At 35.9% G+C, this 24,439-nt stretch overlaps 2 protein-coding genes across 2 annotated transcripts in view; one reads left to right on the forward strand and one right to left on the reverse strand.

Moving 5' to 3' along the window:
* The window catches only part of LOC109074372 (cyclin-dependent kinase 14-like), a 190,540-nt gene that overhangs the window by 89,457 nt on the left and 76,644 nt on the right, over nt 1–24,439 (reverse strand). The window contains 2 exon segments of the mRNA XM_042773286.1: nt 14,194–14,287; nt 21,419–21,539. Of these exon segments, the coding sequence (XP_042629220.1) occupies nt 14,194–14,287; nt 21,419–21,539 (215 nt within the window).
* LOC122148057 (tripartite motif-containing protein 16-like) lies at nt 624–3,763 on the forward strand. The gene is made up of 6 exons (XM_042773287.1): nt 624–1,411; nt 1,648–1,743; nt 1,823–2,056; nt 2,383–2,542; nt 2,687–2,734; nt 2,909–3,763. Exons 1-6 carry the CDS (start codon nt 839–841, stop codon nt 3,427–3,429), a joined length of 1,632 nt encoding a protein of 543 aa, XP_042629221.1. The 5' UTR covers nt 624–838; the 3' UTR covers nt 3,430–3,763.

The raw sequence follows: 24,439 nt of genomic DNA on the forward strand, positions 1-24,439 counted from the left end.
GTTCAGCGATCTCCATTTGAGGAATTCTGCTTAAATGAAAGAGTCATTCAGCCAGTCTGTGTTCTGTCATGGATCTCGACTGTATGGTTTGCGATAGTGGTTGCTGATTGTAACGTTACTTTCGTAACCTCTGTGAAGCAGTAAGTCTTTTTGCCGTTGTTTTAAAAGAGAATCATTATAGCAATTTGGAATTACTGCAATTACTAGGTTTTTGTTACACCAGTTTTCATAACGTATATAGTGCTAGTGTATATCTGAAGTCTTTGGGGTTAATTTAGCCTCTAATTGATATCCTGTTACAAATCTGTACACTAACATTAGATGAGGTAAAATAAACCATGCATACGAGTCGATATTCTACTGATTTGTGCTTATTGGTGAAAGAGAAACTTCTGATGAAATGTAGAAAGAAATTTCCCAAGTGACAACAATCATTGCAATTAAAATTGAGCAAAATAATATGTTTTCATCATTTTAACGATTATACAGTAAATATGACAAAAATGTGTACGTTTCCACTGAATAAAACTAGACTAAAATTCTCAGACATTAAGTTGACTTGACTAAAACTAAAACAGGACAAGTTGACTAAATATGATAAAAACTAAAAGTTACATTTAACACAGGACTAAGACTAAGACTAAATGAAAAATAGCTGACAAAATTAACACTACTATCCAGGATCAGGAACCTGCTTTACAGACTCGCAGACAAACCTGTTTTACACACGTGACTCAAACACAGAACCAGGAAACAGGAATCACATGAGTTCGGGGAAAGAGAAACTGAAGTGTAGTTGAGCTGTTGCGTGTTTGTGTCTCTGTATTCAAGCAGTAAAATGGCAGGAGCCAGAGTTTTTCAGGATGAGTTCATGTGTCCAGTGTGTCTGGATCTCCTGAAGGATCCAGTGACCATCCAATGTGGACACAGTTACTGTAAGATCTGTATTACAGACTGCTGGGATCAGGAGGATCAGATGGGAGTCTACAGCTGCCCTCAGTGCAGACAGACCTTCAGTCCAAGACCTGCTTTAGCTAGAAACACCATGCTGGCTGAAGTGGTGGAGAAACTGAAGAAGACCAATCTTACTGCTGACTGTGACGCTGGAGCTGGAGATGTGCAGTGTGATGCCTGTACTGGAAGAAAATATAAAGCCATCAAGTCCTGTCTGATGTGTCTGAACTCTTACTGTCAGAATCACCTCGAACAACATGAGAGTTTGTTTAGAGGAAAGAGTCACAATTTGACTGAAGCCACTGGACGACTGCAGGAGATGATCTGCCAGAAACATGAGAAGCTCCTCGAGGTTTTCTGTCGCACTGATCAGAAGTGTATATGTGTGCTGTGTACGATGGATGAACATAAAAACCATGACACTGTATCAGCCACAGCACAGAGGACAGAGAAACAGGTATTTAAAACTAGACACTGATGAAATATTGCTCAGCACTCCTTATGTTTCATAATAATTCTTGTACGATGATTGTACATGGTCATTACTTCTGGAGTTTGAACCTGCAGCCATTTTTTATCTGTTCAGATAAGTGACCTTTAAACAGCTTCACGTTTACTGGATTCATCTGTTCTCATGATGATTTAGTGCCAGTAGTTTTCTGTGAGATTCACTATCATCTGTTTGTCCTGCAGAAGCAGCTGAAGGAGACGCAGAAGACGCTCCAGCAGAGAATCCAGCAGAGAGAGAAAGATCTTCAGCAGCTGAGAGAGACTGTGGAGTCTCATAAGGTGAGTATGGAGAAGAAGAGAAGTTTGTCTCCATCTCAGTTCAGACTCACTGAAGCTGAATCACTGTGTGTCCTAACAGCGCTCTGCACAGACAGCAATGGAGGACAGCGAGAGGATCTTTACTGAGCTCATCCGCTACATTGAGAGAAGCCGCTCTGAGCTGACACGACTGATCAGAGATCAGGAAAAGACTGCAGTGAGTCGAGCTGAAGAACGACTGGAGCGACTGGAGCAGGAGATCAATGATCTGAGGAGGAGAGACGCTGAGCTGGAACAGCTTTCACACACACAGGATCACATCCAGTTCCTGCAGGTAACACAGATCTAGAACCTCTAGTTTAGAAACATTAATTTCATTCCTTGTGCTAAACAGGGAAACATAAAGACGTGTAGATCGTCAATGAATGATTGGGATCATTTGGAAATCACGTATAGTTTATTTTAAGTGTCAAATTCTAGAATCTGTAGCTCTAATGTGAGAATGAATATGAGGAGAATGAAGCTGATGCTGTGAAAGTGCTGGATTGAGGTGAGTTACTAAAGATCAGTCGAGTCAACAAGAGCCACACAAATCTGATGTTCCTGCAGGTTATTGAGTGAAGTGTGGAGCTGATGAGTTTTGATTTCTGTTTTCTGTAGAGTTTCCAGTCTCTCTCAGCACCTCCTGAATCTACAGACGTAAATGATGATCTCTTCAGCTCTCTCTTCTCTTCTGATGGTCTGAGAGAATCTGTCCATCAGCTGAAAGACAAACTGGAGGATTTCTGCAAAGAGGAGCTCAAGAAGATCTCAGACAGAGGTAAAGTCCTGGAGATTCATCTGCTCTCAGAAACCAGTCCATCATCATCTCATATCATGGAGAACATCATATTAGAAATGTGTTAGGAATGGATGCAGGATCATGAGAATCACACTGATTCTTCATGTCTGTTGATTTCCACAGTCACACTCACCAACATTGTTCCCAGAACCAGGAACGACTTCCTACAATGTAAGTCAGTAAGAAAACCAGATGATGTAACTGATGATGTAAATGATGATATGCACAGATATCTGTTCATCTGTACTGAGACACTGATGATACACTGAACATGAAGAGTTCAGCTACATGAAAAGATCAAACAGATTCATAATTCCTGATTCTGATGTGTTTTATCTCCATCAGATTCCCATCAGCTCACTCTGGATCTGAACACAGTGAATAAACACCTCCGTCTGTCTGAGAGCAACAGAGTCATTACTTACACTGGCACAGTCCAGTCGTATCCTGATCATCCAGACAGATTTGATTGTGTGTGTCAGGTGTTATGTAGAGAGAGTGTGTGTGGACGCTGTTACTGGGAGCTGGAGTGGAGTGGAGATATTGGTGTGTCTATATCAGTGTCATATAAGAGCATCAGCAGGAAGGGAGATGTTGAGTGTGTGTTTGGATGTAATGATCAGTCCTGGAGTTTGATCTGCACTCCCTCCAGTTACTCATTCATACACAATAACATACACACTGCTCTCCCTGTAGAGTCCATCATCAGGAGAATAGGAGTGTTTGTGGATCACAGTGCAGGAACTCTGTCCTTCTACAGCGTCTCTGACACAATGAGCCTCATCCACACAGTCCAGACCACATTCACTCAGCCGCTCTATCCTGGGTTTGGGTTTGGATCTGGATCATCAGTAAAACTGTGTTGATGAGATTCTACCCATAATGCTTTGAGCTGCATGATAAATCAGTAACAGTGAGATGTTATAAAGTCTCTTCTTTTCTCTTCATGACATTAATACTGCAGCTGAACTTAATAAATCCTCATATAGACAGTAAGATCAGTGTGTGTGTGTGTGTGTGTGTGTGTGTGTGTGAGTCCTGCTGAGTGACTATGTGTTTCTGTGCTTTTCTCAACCTCTGCTTGTGATGATTTTGTTTTTAATGTAGTGTCACATCAGTCATTTCTATTATTACTATCATAATTATTACCTTTCAATTCATATGATCACAGTCAATAAATCATTTTCATTATTCACCTTATGGAGCTCCGGCCCTTTCCAGTGTTGTGTGTTCTTGTGTCACGAGTCGCTGTTTTTGTTGTCATTTATTTAATTATTAACTGTGAAATTTGTTTTTATTTTTAGGTTACAGATTGTAACTAATATCATCTATTATTCTATTATAGATCAGTGGTTAAAATTTGTAAATTGTGTGTGTACGTGTGCATGTGTGTGTGCTTCTGAAGATTTGATTTACGTCCTTCTTTCAGTGTGCGTCTGATCACAGAGTACAGTAACAATCATTCAAGCGCTGCAGGACGATACAGACTCAACGTTTAGTGTCACTAGAAGCACTAGTAGTGATGACTGACTTCACACTGTTACACAGTAAACAGCACTATTAAAGTGAGCTCACAGTCTGTCCAGCAGGGGGCAGTGTTGAATTATGTTCAGATTGATGAAGCGTGAATCAAGCTCTGTCAGAACTTTTATATGAGGTAAAAATAAATAAATAATAAAATAATTATATGCTGAATATAAGCTGGCCACAAGTCAATTATTCTAGCAGTAAATTAATTAGGTTTGTGCTGTTTTAGAATATTCATGAGTAATAATTCAATTTGCACAGAATGCAAAACAACACAATAGCTGTGGGTTAGTTTAAAAGAAAACAACCAACCAAACAAATAACAGCAGCATCTATCATACGTGAACCGTGATGACCCATGAATCACACACACACACACACACACACACACACACACACACGCACAATGAGGTCATATCATAGATGTCTGATGTTTTATATAAAGTTAATAAAAACAAAAAAAAACAAAAAAAAAAAATAAAAGAAAACACAAAAATCTATCTATGAATCATCTGTGGTCTGTCACACAACAGGAATATTCCTCAGAGTTTCAAAAAAAATATAAATAAATAAATAAATTAAGGAACCACTGACTCCTATAAGAAACCAAAATTGGCTCCAAATTATTTTTTTAACTGCCACAGAATAAACATGTTTTATTCATTATTCACGGATCATAACTGTCAGCATCAGTGTAGTTTGGGCTCCTCCTCAATGCATCATAAAAATGTTGTCATACGTCACACATCCAGTCTGTTTTTCTTCATTAGCAAAATCCAATCATATAGGTGCTGAATCTTATCTTTAACTCCTTGCATTCTTTCTTATCATGTAGACAACAGGTTAAGTAAAAATATGAATATGCAATATAGTGCACATATTTAGCAAATTCGACCCACTAGTCAAGTCAAGTCATCTTTATTTATATAGCGCTTTAAACAAAAAAGATTGCGTCAAAGCAACTGAACAACATTAATTAGGAAAACATTGTGTCAATAATGCAAAATGACAGTTAAAGTTATAGTTACACTACATGTAAACTATATTCTTAGTTGTATTTTCCTGTCAAAAAAGAGTTCATTCAGCTTTTAAGAACAACTATAAGTTACTGCCAGTTTCTCCAGTGGTGGGCGGGGCTAATGCACAAAGGCAATCTCATTGGCTGGTGCTCTTCTATTACGTCCCTGTTTTGATTTCAGTAAATCAGTTTGAGTAAATGCTGACAACGTGATTAATATTCATGAACCTCTCAATCCTCAGTGCACTGTATATTGTTAGTATAGTAGTAGAATTAGTAGTAGCATTATCTTTTAATAATAATTACTATTATCTATTACTACTAATTTTTTTTTTTTTTTACAGAAACCCTGACCAAAAATACCTTCACCACCAGTCCTGAGTTCAGTTAAAATGACAAATATGCATTGTATGTGTGTGTGTGTGTGTGTGTGTGTGTGTGTGTGTGTGTGTGTGTGTGTGTGTGTGTGTGTGTGTGTGTGTGTGTGTGTGTGTGTGTGTAAAATAGTATATCAGTCTGGCAAATAAACTAAAAACATGTACTAGCCAATGGCAATTATACTGTCAAGGTGTGCGTAGAGGGTTGATATAGATATATATGATATATATATATATGTTTGAGTTACTATACTGTTCAGTTCTGTTGATCTGCTCTGTATCTGAGTTTTCTCTGACCTCCTTCAGAAACAGAGACATGAGAAATGCCCTGCGTCTCTGCCATCAGTCCACTTTCACAGTCCTGTACCTCTGTGATGAGAAATCTCTCTAAGAAACCGAGTCGAGCTCTGAAATCCCACAGGATCTCCAGAACGAGCGGCTTCAGCGCTGGAATAACAGAATACGGTCTCTCTCTCTCTCTCTCTCTCTCTCTCTCTGTCTGTCTATCACGCTCTCAGAGAGCAGGACCCTTTAAAACAACCTCCACTCAGGAGCAAAAGCAATCTGGAGTGAAATTTGTCTTCTAGATTGAACACACATCGGGGGGAAAGATCGAGCCCTGGACATCAAACATCCAGCGCATGAATCTCTGAGAGCAGGTCACCTTCACATGACCACAGGAACCAGACCGGTTCAGTCCGGATCAGATCGGTTTGGGAGACCTTAAAGGAACAAAGCAATGACACAGAGACACCCTTGAAGACACTAGCAACCAGACTAAGTGGTTTACTCAAAAACTCACTCTATTTACTATCTTTCTTACTGTAAATGATTCATTTGTGCACTTTATTCCAACAGTAGTGTAGAATATTTGTGGCATGAAACAATCTTAAAGGTCAGAGGGAGGGTTTGACGTGATCTGACAGAAGTCACATCATTTATCATGATCCCTGACAGGAGAAAAACAGCATCAAAGAGAAAAAAATGCAATGCTGAATTTCCTAAAGGCTTGTCTTTAATTGCAAAAAATTATTAAATAAATAAATTCCCTACAGTTAACTAAAACTAGCAGCACTATATGAAACTGCAGTGTGTTTGTTTGATATAGTGACATCTTATTTCTTAATAACGCTTAAAGACCAGACAACATGCGAGATCATTTCTAATCTAGAAAATGTCAAAATGTTTATCCGTTTACTTGAAGCCTTCATAATGCAACCATTTTAATGCATATATTTTATGCCCTGCAATACACATTATAATGCACTGTATGATCTCATGAATAATTGTAACCACAGTTATATCACTAATCTATTCATTGTTACACCTTGAAATGCATTATAACATTGTTCAAATGTTATAATGCATTTAACTGGCTATAATCACGTATGAAAATATATAATGGACTACAAAGTGCATTATGGATAGCTTTATAATGCATTATACGTAAAGGCTTCAAATGTTACCAAAGGACTGTTTGTTGAACAATGGAAGACGTGAAGCAGTCATTTAGCTTAGAGCTGCAAAGATTATACAGGTTAATGTTGAACATAACAGATTCTACAGGAAGATCTTGTGTCCTTTTGCACAACAGTTGTAAAAATCTGATATCAGGATATACCCAGCTCTTCCTCTGACACACGAAACGCTCAGATCTGTGGGAAAACTGGTTCATTTCTCGCGTTTTGCATGAGCTGATGGACCAATGAGGTGTGAGACAAGCGACTGATGGGCTGTCAGAGATACCTGGACTCGGCTGCGCAGGTGTGTGTGTGTGTGTGTGTCAGTTTAGAGGACAGGACAGATAAACACAAAGGGCCTTCAAAGCTGAACTTCATGCAAATGAGATGCTAAAGACAAGCCGAGGTTCTGACGCCTGCCATAAATTATAAGCTGATGCTTGAATGGCAGCATAATTCAGTCATTCTGTGTCAAATCAACCGAATTTCAGAAACTTCCCCGGCTTATTTTTTGATTTTGTTAATTTTTTCTAAAGAAAAACAAACATAAATAGTGATGAAAGCCAAAATATGAAGTGTCATAGATTAATATTTACAGAATAATCCACTATTTTGTAGAGGAGGATCAAAATGACAATTTTCACCTGAGATTTGGAGCCACATTATAGTGGGGTAAAATAATTTTAGAAAGTGGGCATTTATTATTACACGTTATTTTTACACAGAGATTGGAAGGTCTTTTAATAAAATCTGGTGACTTCAGCAATCTTTGTTGCATTATATGACAATGGTAACAGTCCAAAAATAGGAAAAAGCACTTTCTGAGTTTTTTTTTTTTATTTTATGTTATTTTATTAAATTTGCATGCCTGTAAGAAATATTAAAGATATCTTAATGCCCTTTTAGTTTTTAGGTCTTAAACTTTTCTTTTGGTATCTTCATTTTTAAGGCCCAATCTGGTTCAATTCCAGCGATACTGGAAAATATACTAATATATAATTAAATGTGAGTTTAGATGTAATTTTAATTTATTGTAAAAATATAAATATGTAATAGAAGTGTGTGTGTGTGTGTTTGTGTGTGTGTGTGTGTGTCTGTGTGTCTGTGTGTGCATGCGTGTGTGTGTGTGTGTGTGTGTGTGTGTGTGTGTGTGTGTGTGTGTGTGTGTGTGTGTGTGAGTGTGAGTGTGTGTGTGTGTGTGTGTGTCTTTGTGTGTGTCTGTCTCTTTGTGTGTGTGTGTGAGTGAGTGTTTCTGTGTGTGTTTGTGTGTGTGTCTGTGTGTGTCTTTGTGTGTGTCTGTGTGTGTGTTTGTGTGTGTGTGTGTCTGTGTGTGTCTGTGTGTGTCTTTGTGTGTGTCTGTGTGTGTGTGTGAGTGAGTGTGAGTGTGTGTGTGTGTGTGTGTGTGTGTGTGTGTGTGTGTGTCTTTGTGTGTGTCTGTCTCTTTGTGTGTGAGTGAGTGTGAGTGTGAGTGTGTGTGTGTGTGTGTGTGTGTGTGTGTGTGTGTCTTTGTGTGTGTCTGTCTGTCTCTTTGTGTGTGTGAGAGTGAGTGTGTGAGTGTGTGTGTGTGTGTGTGTGTGTGTCTGTGTGTGTGTGTGTGTGTGTGTGTGTGTGTGTGTGTGTGTGAGTGTGTGTGTGTGTATGTGTGTGTGTGTCTGTCTGTCTTTGTGTGTGTGTGTGTGTGTGTGTGTGTGTGTGTGTGTGTGTGTGTGTGTGTGTGTGTGTGTGTGTGTACATATTAACTGATATATTTATATGAACCTCTATAACGGCTCCAGCAGGTCTCAGGTGTTCTGGGAGACTGTAGTGGACGTGCTGTCGTGAAGCTCTCAGAAACAGAAGGAGGTGCAGATGTGGCTCAGCCGCCCGGAGCGGAGGGGGTTACTGTACGGAGCCCGTGAGGGATGGCACATGTATTATGGATGGAGGGTGGAGGGAAGGGACGGGACGCTTTGAAGTGCGAGCTGAGCGGGTGGAGAGAGATCAGGGCTGCGGGAGCGAGTGGCAAACGAGTGTTTTGCAGATCAGCGGGGAGCTGAGAGAAGAAGAACCACAGCCGTCAGGAGACCAGCACACACCTGAGCCAGTCAACATCTCACAGCTGCTGATGAACTTCAACACTCTACCCTTCAGTGCAGATCAACAGCCTACGCACATAACAATACCTACACCAGTGTAGTGTCTCTACTCTTCAGCACAATGGTTACCACAAAACCTCCAACATCACAGAAACTTCTTCAAATGTTAAACATCACAGCATTAAACACTAACAGGTCTTTCCTTTCATTAAAAAAAACCTCATGCATTCTCCTCATCCGGTCCTATGCAAAGCATGCTGGGAACTAATAAACCCACTAACCAATTTCCAAAGTTAACAAGAAAATTTCTTTTAAGTTACTACAACTTAATTTTTAAAGAAATACAATTAATGCAGAAATGTAAGTATACAATAAACACAATATTAAGCTACCGTAATGATCAACATGATTATGTCAAATATTGTTTGCAACTTAAAAGAATTTGCAAGCGTGCAATTGTTTGCAACTTAAAAGAATTTGCAAGCGTGCATTTATTTAAGTTGTGGTATAATAATTTTTTAGAGTGCTATGGCCAATAACCATAAAGATAACTACAACAATAACTATAGCCTCCACGCTAAGTGTGCTGCAAGTTGAATAAAAGTAAGTTTTGTCTTCTACCACTTTGGGTGAATTCTGATCGGCTGTCAAAGTTATTATTGCCCATCAGCTGGAAAAAATGCTTTAAAAGGGATTCCAACCATCTCCTGTTATTATCGTTATAGTTATGGTGTAAACCGCTTCATTAAAGCGTTTATTAAAACTTTATGGTTTTCTGGGCAAGGCCTGTTCAAACCAACGTCTATAATGACAACGATAAAAATTTATAATGATTGGTTTGAACAGGCCAAAAAAATGAATTCCAGAAATTTTTTAACTTTATAACCAGAATTTCTGTCTGCCCAAAAGTAATAACCACCAATCATTTCACAGATTGAATTCAGAAAACAATACAGTTGAGTGACTGAAACAGTTTAAATCTTTAAAAGATATTCAGAGTTGACAATCTTTGTCAAATCCAGTTTACTGTGAGTTTCTTCGGATGAAAGCGGCAGGCAAACGAGTGGCTGTCAATCACTCCTGAATGTCAACGGCAGTGAAGTTGTCCTTTCACTAGCGGTCACTGCATGCCCTCGAGCGGCTAAAACAACGACCACCCACACGCAGTAATTAACCCGCCAGAGCAGAGCGGATTCACTTTCACAGATCAAATCTCAGGAGCGTCTGGATGCAATGTTATGAGAGGTCAAGCCAGGCCAACTCAACTCAACTCAACTCAACTCTGTAGGGCTGAAAACACATGCACCAACCCTAAAACGCTTCAAATGCTCATGAAGAAAGGACTGATGGAGGACACCAGTGAATAAAGCTCCTAACTGAGACCCATGAGAGCAAAATGAGCTGAAAGGAGGTAAATAAAACCATTTTCTCGGCTTTATGCACTGGTGTCGCTGTTGGACATGTGAAATACATGTGAGACGTCATATGTAAAGAAAAAGTGTATCCTTAGCAATATTTACTAGCTGATTATCATGCCAATGCAATAACGCCAGTCTATTATGTTCTCAAACACTGCGGAAATCATCTTGAAAGGGTCAAATCATTTGAAATGGAGAGACTAATTACTAATCTGAATTGAAATGAACCTCAAATGAACTATGAAATGATCTGAGAGTTGTTCGTTAATAAATTAAAGGTTCTCTCCTGTGTCTGTCATCATTAATACACTTGACTTATTTAATGAGGATTAGATGAGCAATCATTTAAAATGATCCAAAAATTCTAATCAATGTCTATTTTGATCACAACTAATAATAACAACAGCTGAATATCCCTCAAGACACAAACCAATTCAAAAACACATGTAATTACACAAGTACCTACTTTAGCTGTGTGTGTGTGTGTGTTTATGAAATTTTGTGTGTGTGTGTGTGTGTGTGTGTGTGTGTGTGTGCATGTGCACTGGTACAGCTATCTTTGTGAGGGCCGATCTTGTAAAGTGAGGAAATTTTGGCCGGTCCTCACTTTCTGAGACCCCTTTAAAGGCCTGTTTGAGGGTCAAGACCTGGTTTTATGGGTCAGGTTATAATTGGGTAAAGGGTAGGTTTAGGGTGAGGAGCTAGAGATGGCATTGTGTCCTCACAAAGATAGCTATACAGAGTTGTGTGTGTGTTTGTGTGTGTGTTCCATGTGCCTGTAATAAGAGCAGACAGTTCAATTCTGATGTCAAAGCGCTCTCTATAACGTCAGTGCGTGTGAGAGCCGTTCACGCGTGATGGTGGTATGTGTTTGCTGCAGATAGACCTGTCCATATTCATACGCTGCAGAGGAACACAGGTAATCTCCGGCTGTCTGACAGCTAGTTAAACACACCGGTCCAGCCTGCCTTCTTTAATACATCACACACACTTACAGAGCAACTACCTGCAGCCCGGTCTCATACACATGCGAAAAATGAAGAATCAAATAAAAAAGCACCACGAATAAAATACAAACCTAGAATAAAACAATCCATAATAACACTTCCTCCAGTGAAAAAGTGCATCTCCTGTTGTCTCTCGCATCAAAATCCAGACACATATTTGTTTAGAGCTGTTTAAACGCTGCTTGATCTGTGCAGATTTCTCTCCTGATTCACACCAGAACACTTTTTCACTGGAGGAAGTGTTATTATGGATTATAGACTCTATGTATTTGAGTTAAAAACATCTTAATGCTGGATTTGTTTCAGCTTTTGTCTTCTCCAGATGTTAACTGATTACTTGTGGATTACTTGTGGATTTTTGTGATGTTTTTATCAGCTGTTTGGACTCTCATTCTGACGGCACCCATTCACTGCAGAAGAAGTGATGCAATGCTACATTTCTCCACCTCTTATAAAGAAACAAACTCATCCTAATCTTGGATAGCCTGAGGGTGCATACATTTTCAGAAAATGTACATTTTTGTGTGAACTATTCCTTTAAACTCGTATCAACATAACTAAAATTGTCCTATGATATACACCACAAAGAACAACACAAAGAACAAGATGTTTTGCATAAGAAAAGACTCGTTTCACATTTGTCTCCTCTAAAGCTTCAGAAAATCTCCAAACATTTTTTTCATAGCACTAAACTCTAAGACAAAACATATGAGACGAAGCTCATACATGAAACAACTGACAAGTTCTTCATCCTTAAACCCATATCAACATAATCAAAAGTCTCCTGAGTGATTCCAGCCACAATAATGAGCAACACAAACACATTTCTCTCTCATTTGGCCTCTTTCATGTGTGGCAGCTGTGCATGATGGGATTCGAAATGCATCACAAGCGTAAAGTGGATATTAACCTTGACGTAATGAGTTTATCTCCAGCTGAAAACAGCCAAATAAAGGTGAAATGCAACGCACAAACACAAGCGTGTGACTCTTAAACAGCAGCATCTCTCTCTCTGGAAGCAGAATGTCAAGGAGAAGGTCAGAAGCACTGGTCTCTCTTTTCCTCGCAGCACAAAGCAGTCTGGCCTTTGGAAAGCAGTAATGAAGGCTAATCTCTGAAAGAAGGGTTAGATATGATGCTGGCCAGACTGACAGCCGCAGGTCACTCAGGAAGGAGGAATGGGAAAACAAGACAGGAATGAAAATATCAGTGTCAGAGAACAGCTACGAGCTGCCAGACGCCCTGCGCTCCTCCGGATTCATCAAGAGCCCACCTGACAAAGAGGAAACACAAACAACAAGCACCAGCCAAAGCCTAATTAGATGGGGGGGGGGGGTTTCCTGACGGGCCAAAAATCAAACAATCAGCCTTTTTGAACAAAGACGTCCTTCATTCAAGGACACAGAACTCAACTTCTGCTGTAGTTTGGGTTCAGATTCACAGATGTACTCTCAAAAGAGTTGTTTAGCATGCAAAAAAGTCAACATAAATGGCACCTTAATTCTTCATAAACATAATGCAAAAATAACCAACCCACTGTGAAGCAACAAATTAAAGCATTGTTACACTGTGTATATACTCTGAATCTCTGTTTTAATTCAGTGGGGGGTTTTTTCTCTAAAAAACACAATAATACAGTGATTTTCTCCAGAAAGTTTCTTCCTGATGATTAAATCACGCTATTATACTTAACTAAAACTTAAACTAAAATTAAAATCATTAAAAAAATCGTTACTTGAAATAAAACTAAACAAATGAAATATAATGAAATAAATTAAAATATTAAAAACCTTTATAATTTAGTTGCCAAGGCAACATTTCTTATTTTAATTTAGTTGAACTTGATGGATTAAAATAAATACAGCTAAAACTGAAAATAAAAATTCATTAAAAATTAATTTAAAAAAATGACAAAATGCAACGTATAAAAATAAAACTATAAACAAAAAAAAAACACAAATTGTGATAATTGTGGCAAAACAATCCTCATCATGAACAGTGAAATCCACGTTAAAAAGAAAGATGTGTTTTAATTTAGAGTTTAAATACAGCATTTTGTCATTATGTAACCAGATTCTATTTTCAAACATTTAAAAACATCCACACTGCTACATTTAAATTCAAAAATGGAACCTGCAGCAGATTCAAAAATGTAACTGACACCTAAGAGCCACTCATTCCCAAACATTCTCTTATTCTGTTCCATTTCTAAAAACAACAGCATGGAGGTTAGGAAATGACATGAGGGTGAGTTAAATAAAGACAGAATTCGATCTCAAGTTAACTAGTCCTCAAACAGGTAAACCCGCAGTACGTCAAAGAGACTCTGATGTTCTTTGTGTGCACTCTCATAAGCAGACGGCTGCTGAATTTCTCTGTGGGTCGATCGATAAGCCGGTTTCCCTGGTTCTGTCATTCCCTCTGACCCTCACGGCCCGAGGGCATCCGTTTCACCCATGAACCCCGGGCCGCCCCGCTCTATTCATCTCAGTAATTGTCTGTATGAATTATTTACCTGACTCGGAGGTGAATATGAATCCATTACGCTCTGCTTCAATTATCAGAGCGGACATTATGGGAAATGACAGGAGAAATGATTACTGGGATGTACATGATGTGTAATATGCATGACCTCACGGCGTTGTGTACATTCATCTATCACTCCATATCTTTGTATTCATGGAGAATTTCTCTTCATCTAGCACCCGAGGCATTAAACGCAGAGGAAAGCAGAGCAGAGACACTTACCAGAAATATCCTCTCCAGCTGATCCTGAATGTCCTTCATGCCCGGGAATGCCGCCACTCCCTGGATCATTTCCACGAAGATGCATCCGACACCCCTGAAACACAAACAAACAACACTGACTCTCTAGCCTTCAGGAAGTGAAATGGTGATTTGTGCATGAATATCAGAATCAAAACAGCTTGTAACGCTCAGATGAGCAGATGATATGCAGGAACGAGCTTGATTGCTGTGTAACTGTAACTGCATGCAAGCTTCAGTGTGATTAAACAAGCCTTCACATCAGGGATTCCCAAATCTTTTGGCAGCCGGACCCATTTGAGCTTAAATATTTACTTAAGACAGGGTTATTATAGTTAACTAGTACTAAAAATCATTAAGAAAGTTACTTGTAATCAAATATAAAATATGTAAACTTATTTTGTTTCAACTAGTTTCCAGAGCAAAATTTCTAATTTTTACGTTCACTCCTGCAAACTCTCAAGAAGTGGGAAAGATGATGTGTTTATGAATGTAATCCTTTTAGGGGGTCTGAAGAAAATTTCTTGTCATGCCAATGAAGCATTATGACGCACTCTGACAAAATAATTAAAACACTAACATTTGCTTCACGTAGAAAAAAAAAAAAACATTTATTGACACAACTTAAACTTTTCGGAACACAAGTTACAGGTCCATGCTGAAAATGAAATTGTCTTTTGGCCTGCACAAGTCTTTCAAGGGCCTGCTTTCGAATTTTTTATAAATTGTAAGCATTTCATGTAACTAATTACAAAGTAATTATATCACAATCTAATGACTTGCTTGCACTAAAAACATTTACTCAAATTAAACATATAAGATATCCAAAATATATCTTACAACTTTAATAATATATATTATATACAAAGTTTATAATGGCTACTATTGATCAGTAAATGATATTTTATATCATAACGTTTGTGTACTTGGTATTGAGAAGCAGTCTGTAGGTTGATAACGGGGATTTTTCAACGACTTCATTAAAAACTCTACAGCAGTGACATGATTTTGTGTGAAAGGTGGATAATTTTGCAGTAATATTTCAGTTTTGTGCAATAGGATTTTAAATGTGTTTAAAGTTTGATTCATGCATTTATTTTTTAAATGTGTTATTTTGATTTACGCTTATTATGTTTCGATCTGTGACCATCGTTTGCTATTCTGAAAACTTTGCTTTTATTTTTAAACTTAAAAACGTTTTTACATTTTGGTTTCATGCTTATTTATTTATTTTTATCCATGACTGCAAACACATCACACTTTCTCACAAAATATGATGAGTTTGCAGCATTTTTGCTTTTTACAACCATTTGTGTGATGAAAAAGTCGTGTATTTTCTCTTAATCAGCAGAAAAACACACGATTCCTGTCTGAATCTGAGCCAGATAACAACTACCTGATCAGTTCTCACTCTATTTTCACATGCATGAGTTTATTTTATTTCTAAATATTTCATGGTTAGAATTATGAACCACTGACAGAAGAAAATGCAAACATGAGCCAACGGTTTCCAGCTTTTACTGCATCCAAACAGAATCAGAAATTCACAGATTTTGTGAAATATGCTTATTTATTAATAAATGTGTGTTCATGTAAAATCTTTTACATTAAATAGAGTATTTGAACATATTTTCTCACCCTTTTGTAGATTGTAAGTTAAATAATATATTATGCATGCTTCTGTTTCTCATTAAAATTGAAACTTTTGTCACATGACTGCTTTTTTAATATTACAATTAAAACATAAACACACACAAACAACTTCACGCCATAAACACTTCGTTTAAACACTTCATGATGAGCTCAGCATTATCAAATTAGGTCACATTAGGCAAAAGAGGAGGGCTGTGTTATTAATTATCATCACTGTTTCTACTTGACCAATACAACATCTGATTTTCAAAAGACTGTTTTGCAATATTTGAGAGAATTTTTAGAAAAAATTAGCATGCATATCGCATGCTACTACAGTATATCATTCATTTATATAGTATCATATGATAAAGCAGCATTATATCAGCCTTCAGTCATCCTGCTCACTGAGAGATGATTAAAGTTATATTATGGGAAAAATATAGAAAAATAACTATATTATTTTATCCTAGATTGGTGTAGAATAAAACAATATGCTGAGCTTTAAATAGCATGTATATGTGTGAATGTGTAGATATCACTGTCATTTGTATGATAGTCTATTAAATTTTTTTTTGATATTCTGAATAATGATTTATATATATGTATATATTAGTAATTTTGCTGTTTTTGCCATTAGTAGTAGTTTTTTATATACATATATATATATATACTGTATGTCTATATAGTTTTAATGCATCTTTATTTCAGTTCATGTTTGAGTTACTTTAGTATGTCAAATATTGAAAAATTAAATGACATGAAAATGTTGCCTTGACAACTAGAAGAAATAACTATAATATATATTGAAGCCTGTTTCCGCCACTGAATAAAAAATAAATCAAGGTAATTGCAACTTTTTAATTGCGAGTTCATATCTTGCAATTCTAATTGCGAGTTATAAAGTCAGAATTGTGAATAAAGTACGAGTTTATATCTCGCAATTCTGAGAAAAAAAAAGAGAATTGTGAGATAAAAAGTCGCAATTACCTTGATTTATTTTTTATATAGTGGCGGAAACGGGCTTCCATAATAATAATCCTATAATAATGTGTTTCAGCGTCTGTTGGCCTCCGTTTGTCAGCACGCAATCATTTCCAGTCCAGTGCGCACGGCTGTGTCCTTCTGACAGCAAATGTGCGAGAGCCACACAAACACATAAAGCAGTAAAAACACAACCAGCCTCTCCAGAATCAGTCCTTCTGTCTCCGTAAATGTGGATGTGAGTTTGTGGCTGGATCTGACTGCAGGCGGCTGATAAGATGTCAGCTTACAGCGGGGCAGAGAGACGAGCGCGTGCTAATCCTCATCCTGACTGATGTGTTACTGGGAAAACCTCCCGCACATGCAGCCGTGTGGAAACGTGTCCTCCGGACCAGACCTGCTCCTCTTCCCTCTCTCTCCTGAAAGCGATGCTGGCCTCGTCACGCCTCATTTCTCAGGACATTTCTCTTTAGATGGCCAGAACCCAGATATCGGCCAGTTACTCCAGATCTTTTTTTGCTGCAAGACATTACTGGCAAAACCAAAATTTTTAATGCACTTGGTTTGTGCTCTACCATAACATGTCTCATATCAGTCTAGTGTATAAACATTATTATACTTCTTCCGTTTCTTTCGTTATTGCGTCTATGGCAGCCCATAGAAGCGCTTGCGGGAAAGTCGTGAAATTTGGCACACTGATAGAGGACAGTCTCAACATTAACCATAGCAAATTTGAAGTCTCTAACGAAAACTCTCTAGCGCCACCACTTATCCAAAATTTTACTCATGTTTATAACTTTTGAATCGTAAGCCACAGAAGGAATCCTACTATTTTGCTTTCATAATATGTCAGACTAGTGTAAAGAAAACACCAAAAAATATTTTGCTTCCATAATTTGTATTTTTACAGTCTAGTGTAAAGAAAACATCCAAAATACACATTTAAGAGTTTATTTTATTGCACTTTATCTATTTGTGTCTGTAGATTTCAATTACAATACATCTGTGACCCTGGAGCACAAAACCAGTCTTAAGTGTCAATTTTTCGAAATTGAGATTTATGCATCATCTGAAAACTGAATAAATAATCTTTCCATTGATGTATGGTTTGTTAGGAGGACAATATTTGTCTGAGATACAACTATTTGAAAATCTGGAATCTGAGGGAGCAAAAATCATCTTTAAAGTTGTCCAAATGAAGTTCTTAGCAATGCATATTACTAATCAAAAATTAAGTTTTGTTATATTTACAGTAGGAAATTTACTAAATATCTTCATGGAACATGACCTTTAGTTAATATCCTAATGATTTTTGGCATAAAAGAAAAATCAATAATTTTGACCCATACAATGTATTTTTGGCTATTGCTACAAATATACCCCAGAGACTTAAGACTGCTTTTGTGCTCCAGGGACACAAATATTTAAAGGCTGTTTTCTCAAAATGAGCTTATTTCTCCACTTCACCAGCACTTACATAGACCAGAATTTAAAGTTTTAATTCTGAAGGTTTTTACTGAGGGATTTTATTACTAAAAATATCTAAAATTTTTTTTTTTTGTTTATATATTTATATATTTTATCCTTAAATTGTAGTTTTTTGGGGTTTCTGGCTTTTTTTTATTTTTCTTTTTTTTTTATTTATGAAGTAACATTTTGCTTCCATAATCGTCTTTCAGACTAGTGGAAAAAAAACATCCAAAAATAAATACTTATCAGTGTATTTATTACACTTTATCTATTTGCGTCTGTAGATTTCAATCTCAATCCATATTGTTAAAGAGTTTCTCTTACAAACACCAAACTTTACAGTTTCATATATTCTGAAGTTTATTCATATTTCATTCACACAGACTTAAACAACATTTACTCCTAAAAACATGGAGAAAATGTGTTTGTTTTCCATCTGCTGACAGTATTTTCTGATTTATGGGGTGATAAAAAGAATTTTGAACCATGTTCAGATTTATCTTCTGGAAATGTATGCAAATTAGTGCATATTTAATTAAATAGCCTAATTTGCATATTTAAACCTAACATTTCAGAGTAGGAATGATTAACTGGGGAAGTATGGTCATATCTATCAGTTAAAAGTGTCTTGTAGGTAACACTTTACAATAAGCATGTTAATGCATTAACTAACACTAACTAAAAATGAATAATACATTTGTTATAATATTTATTAATCTTTGTTACTGTTAAATACAACTGTTTATTGCTAGTTCATGTTAGATCAAGTCCATTAACAAATACAGCTTTGAATTTTAATAATACATTAGTTAATGTTGAAATTAGCGTTAAGATTAATAAATGGTTTATAAGTATTTTTCATTGTTAGTTATCTAGTTAACGATTGTTAACAAATGGAAGCCGTCTTTCCATTTGCATGCAAAATACTTAATGACAGTCTAGCGTCCAATATCACAGTTATATCAAATATATGATATGAATATGAATTTAATCAATCAGATTTACATTTAATCTGTTTGTTACGGCGAGTGGATGCAGGACGCTGAGGTTTAATTTAAAGTTGATTCTGGCCTTGAATCTGAATATGAATATGATTTATGATTTTAATTCCTTATGCAAATGTTGACATATGACAGATTTTATCCATATGCATAACCATTGTAAGTTTCATTACATCAGCATTATCATGCTCTCGGTAGCACTAGACTGAAATTGTAAAAGCACATAATTTCACCCTTACTTAGGATTTTTTCTCCCCCTTCAAAATATAATTTATATTTCAGGATATAATTTATACTCAATAACCATGAGGCTATTAGTTTCCAGTTTCGCTTCAATCTGACGTGTCCAAACTGAGATTACGTGGCATTTTTGTGACATTTGAGTGACATTCTGCTCATCCGCTCGCAAAGACACAAGAGCACGAGTGTGAAGGTCTGCTGGACCGGATGGAGACACACACACACACACACACACACAGAGTCTGGCTGTGATTCTAATGACTGCTGATTTGAGCAGCGTCTGTGAAACTGTCACTCAAGAGAAGAAAACACTGCAACGCTCCACTGCGCTCAGCATCGATTCACACTAAGAGAATGAGAGAGATGCTCACGACAGAAAAACTAAACAGATGAAAGACCCAAAGAGAAGAAGAAGAAGAAGAAGAAGAAGAAGAAGAAGAGAGACCCTATCAAGCTAAAAAGACCCACGTCCTCAAAAGGGCACAAGGTATGGAAAGAGCTGGCTGAATTTTGTGACGTTTATTCTTTTAAAAAGAAAAATTGTCAGGGATTTTAGAAAAATAAACTTTTTAAAGTTTCTAATTTTTTTTATTTATCTGAATATAATATTGTGTCATTTTTTTTCTCAGTTTTAATTTAAAGGATTTTTATGAATAAATAAATAAAATCCTCATCCCACTGTTATAGTGCATCGACCTCATTAAATTATTTACAATTTTTCTGAAAACCATCTTGTGTTATTTTGTTTCTTTGTTTCTCAGGTTTTGTTTAAAGACTGTTTAGATATTTTAATAAAAATGAAATAAATAAATAAATAAATATACATACTGCCATTCAAAAGTTTGGGATCAGTAATAATTTTTATTTTTTTTTTAAGCCTGCATTTATTTGAGCAAAAATACAGAAAAAACAGTAATATTGTGAAATGGTATTGCAATTTAAAATAACAGTGTTCTATTTTAATATACTTTAAAATATAATTTATTTCTGTGATGCGCAGCTGTATTTTCTGCATCATTACTCCAGTCTTCAGTGTCACATGATCTTCAGAAATCATTCTAATATGATGATTTATTATCAATACTGGAAACAGTTTTTGCTGCTTAATATTGTTTTGGAAGCTGTGATACTTTTTTCAGTATTTTCAGTTAAAAAAAGAGCAGCATTTACTCAAAATAGAAATCTTTTGTAACAATATACCGTTAAACATTTGGGGGTCAGCAGAATATTTTTCTTTCTATTTCTGAAAGAAATTAGTACTCTTATTCAGCAAGGATGTGTTAAATTGATAACAAGTGACAGTTAAGACATTAGAAAAGATTTCTATTTTAATGAATGCTGTTCGTTTTAACTTATTATTCATTAAAGAATCTCGAAAAAAACAATATTAAGCAGCACTGATAATAAATCAGCATATTAGAATGATTTCTGAAGATCATGTGACACTGAAGACTGGAGTAATGATGCTGAAAATACAGCTGCACATCACAGAAATAAATTACACTTTAACAGATATTAACATAGAAAACCAGTATTTTAAATTGCAATAATATTTAACAATAGTACTGTTTTTGCTGTATTTCTGATCAAATAAATGAAGACTTGATGAGCAGAAGAGACTTCTTTAAATCACATTAAAAATCTACATTTATAAAAACATTTTCTCATCCCACATGTCATTTCCTTTTTCAGGTTTTATTTTAAGGATGTTTAGACATTTGAATTGCAAAAAAACTGTTTTTTTTTTTTTTTTGTAGTGCAGCTGTGAGTTGCACGGATGTGATCTTTTAAGTGCACTACACAGTATGATGTCGAGTTGCAGTGTGGGAGCAGAGGATGTGGTTTGGGGTCTGATGGATGCAGAGATGATGGAGACTCACCACATGTCCAGACAGGTGGAGTAGTCTGTGGATCCCAGAAGCACGTCTGGAGGACGATACCAGAGCGTCACCACCTCGTTAGAGTACGTGTGGCTGGGGACCGACTTCGCACGGGCCAGACCTGCACCAAACACACACACCATCATCAGACGGGGAAGAAGTTTGAAAAAACACATCACTCTGCATTCATTCAGATATCACTGTGCAAAAATTCAAAGCATTCAAAAATTGAATGTAATGGTCTGTCAATGCCATTCATTTCTCTACAGCCCAGTTTAGTTTGATCCAGTCCACGTTTTTGTGTCTATTTAGATTATTTAGAATATACTCACACAAAAACAGCATTCAGTAGGCATTATCTTTTATAACATATTATATCATAATATATATTAACATATCTAAAAATATTATCATAAAATAAACAACTATTATGATAAAAATTAAAAAGATGAAAATATATAAATATACAAATACATATATAATATCAGAAAAATATACAAAAAAATCATAATATACACAACTATCAAGAAATATTAACACATAAAAATATAGAAAAATATTATATTTGTATATCTGTATGTTAAATATAAAAAATTTACAACTTATGTTAAATATCAAATATTTGTAACTATTTCTGATATTATTTTTGTATATCTGTATAAATATAATATGAAAAATATACATCCATCACAATACTTTAACATATAAAATATATATGAAATATAAGACAACTATATGAGTTTAAATATTCAAAAATATACAAATTAACAATTTATACCAACATATTTAATATATATTTCATTTTATTAAATTACTAATATATAAAAAATCATGATGTTTTAATATATAAAATACACAAATATCATGAAAAATATACAACTATCATGATATTATATTAAGTAAAACATATTGATAGTTCTATATTTTTATGATATTACGTGTGTGTGTGTGTGTATACATATATACATATATGTCATATGTGTTAAAATATCATAAAAATATAGAACTTTCATGATATTTGCGTCTATATAAAACAAACAAAAACAAATTTTCTAACAAACAACCCAAACTAACTCTTAAAACATCTCTCTGTCAACAAACACTTACAACAAACATTAACATCCTATAATCTAAGTTCGGTTAACTCATATTCCGACTCTAGCAACAGCGAGATCATGGGTTCTATTCTCGGGGAAAGCAAGAACTGATAAAAACGTGTGGCCTAAATGTCAACGCAGATCTCAGTTTAATTAACACGTTTGACTTAAACAGGCTTGACTTCCTGTGTTCGGGGTGTTTAAAGCGCTCTGACGGGACGGGAATAGCGGCGGTGTAATTTGCCGTCAATAATCCTGCGCTAAACAAAGAGAGGAACGACAGAGAGAGTGAGAGGCTGTTAGGCCGGACGCGCGAGAGGCTATCATTTACCCCGCGTGGGGCGGTTCACGCGCGACAGAGCCTCTAATCATCATTACACTCAACTCTAGAGTAACAGCAGCGCAGCCGCATCTGCGCGACTAATTGATGGGAGAAAACCGGTGCGGTGAGAGGTCAGAGAGGTCACAGATGATGAAGGCAATCGAGGAGGAGGAGGGAGGACCGAGCCGGTCGTCATGGCAACGCAGCGGGTGCGAGCCGGGTCGTCGTTGAGTGAGGTCTGCGCTGCTTCAAAAGCGCTCAGGAGCTCCGCGGGTCTCCAGAGGGGGTCACATGTCAATCTGAGTGAATTATACATCACTCGCTGTCCCAGAGTCACATGACAGAAAGATTGTCAAATCACCCAATTCTGTGATTTTATTAAACAAATATATATGCTACCGCAGTGATTACATGTGCAGCTCATGATAAAAATACACAAAAACATCATAGTTGTATATTTTCCATGAACCCTGTAAATTAACACATAAAAATATCATTTAAAATAAACAACTACATGATATATTAACATACTGTAAAAATACATATAAAAATATACAACCATCACGATAATCGAACATACATAAAAAAATACAAAAATAATATAATTAAATATGCATGTTAAAGATCATGATAGTTGTTTTTATGATAATATATTTGTATATTTTTATATATTTTAATAGTAGTATATTTATTATATTATTTCTGTTTTATACATATAAAATATTATGAAATTTGAATATGTGTGTGCATAATAATAGTTGCATATTTTCATGATATTATTACCTATATATTTTTCTGCATGTTAAAATATCATGTTAGCTGCATATTTGTATGTTAATATGCAGTGTTTAATTAAAGAAAATTCAATTATCAAGAAACTTTAACTTATATAAAAATATACAAAAATGTATATAATAAAAACAACTATCATGATATATTAACATGTATATTTTATGATATTATATTTGTTTATTTTAAATGATCAGGTAAGTTGAATATATATATAGATATTATATACATTGTTATATATTTAATATATGATCAGTAATATATAATATATATATATATATATATATATATATATATATATATATATATATATATATATATATATATATATATATATATATATATATATATATATATAGATATATTTGTATTTGAGAGTTATTAGCTTGACATGGAAACATCAGTATTGATTGATGGAACCAGTAGTGAAGTAGAACACCAAGATGCTGCCAATGTAGGGCACTTAAAAGCACACACTTAAGGTGTATGATCTATTCTAGGTTATTTAGATGTTGACTTAAAGGTTAGCAGCCTATGAAGGCAGTAGGCAGCATGTTTGAAACAGCATCTGTATGAAATCACACACTTTGACTCGTCTACTCATCCATCAGTGCACACTATGATCAGCATGATTCAATATCTCCAGCGTCTGCAGCGATCAGGAGGAGTTTCATTACAGAGCGGCTCATTTTCACACATTTTGGGCTGCAATTACAGACTGTTTGGCAGTAATTTATGTTGGGTGATGAATCCAGACGCTGCTTATTAGCATTGCCTTCTTATGCGCAGAATTCATTAAGTCTCTTATCAAGA

This window comes from Cyprinus carpio, chromosome A16, assembly GCF_018340385.1.
Source record: "Cyprinus carpio isolate SPL01 chromosome A16, ASM1834038v1, whole genome shotgun sequence".
Lineage (NCBI taxonomy): Eukaryota > Metazoa > Chordata > Actinopteri > Cypriniformes > Cyprinidae > Cyprinus > Cyprinus carpio.

Bases quoted from the DNA above. Each gene is read 5' to 3' on its own strand.
- LOC122148057 (XM_042773287.1), top strand. From the start codon at position 839: ATGGCAGGAGCCAGAGTTTTTCAGGATGAGTTCATGTGTCCAGTGTGT. The intron at 2,543-2,686 runs GTAAAGTCCTGG...TGATTTCCACAG, and splicing joins CAAGAAGATCTCAGACAGAG to TCACACTCACCAACATTGTT. The intron at 2,735-2,908 runs GTAAGTCAGTAA...TATCTCCATCAG, and splicing joins CAGGAACGACTTCCTACAAT to ATTCCCATCAGCTCACTCTG.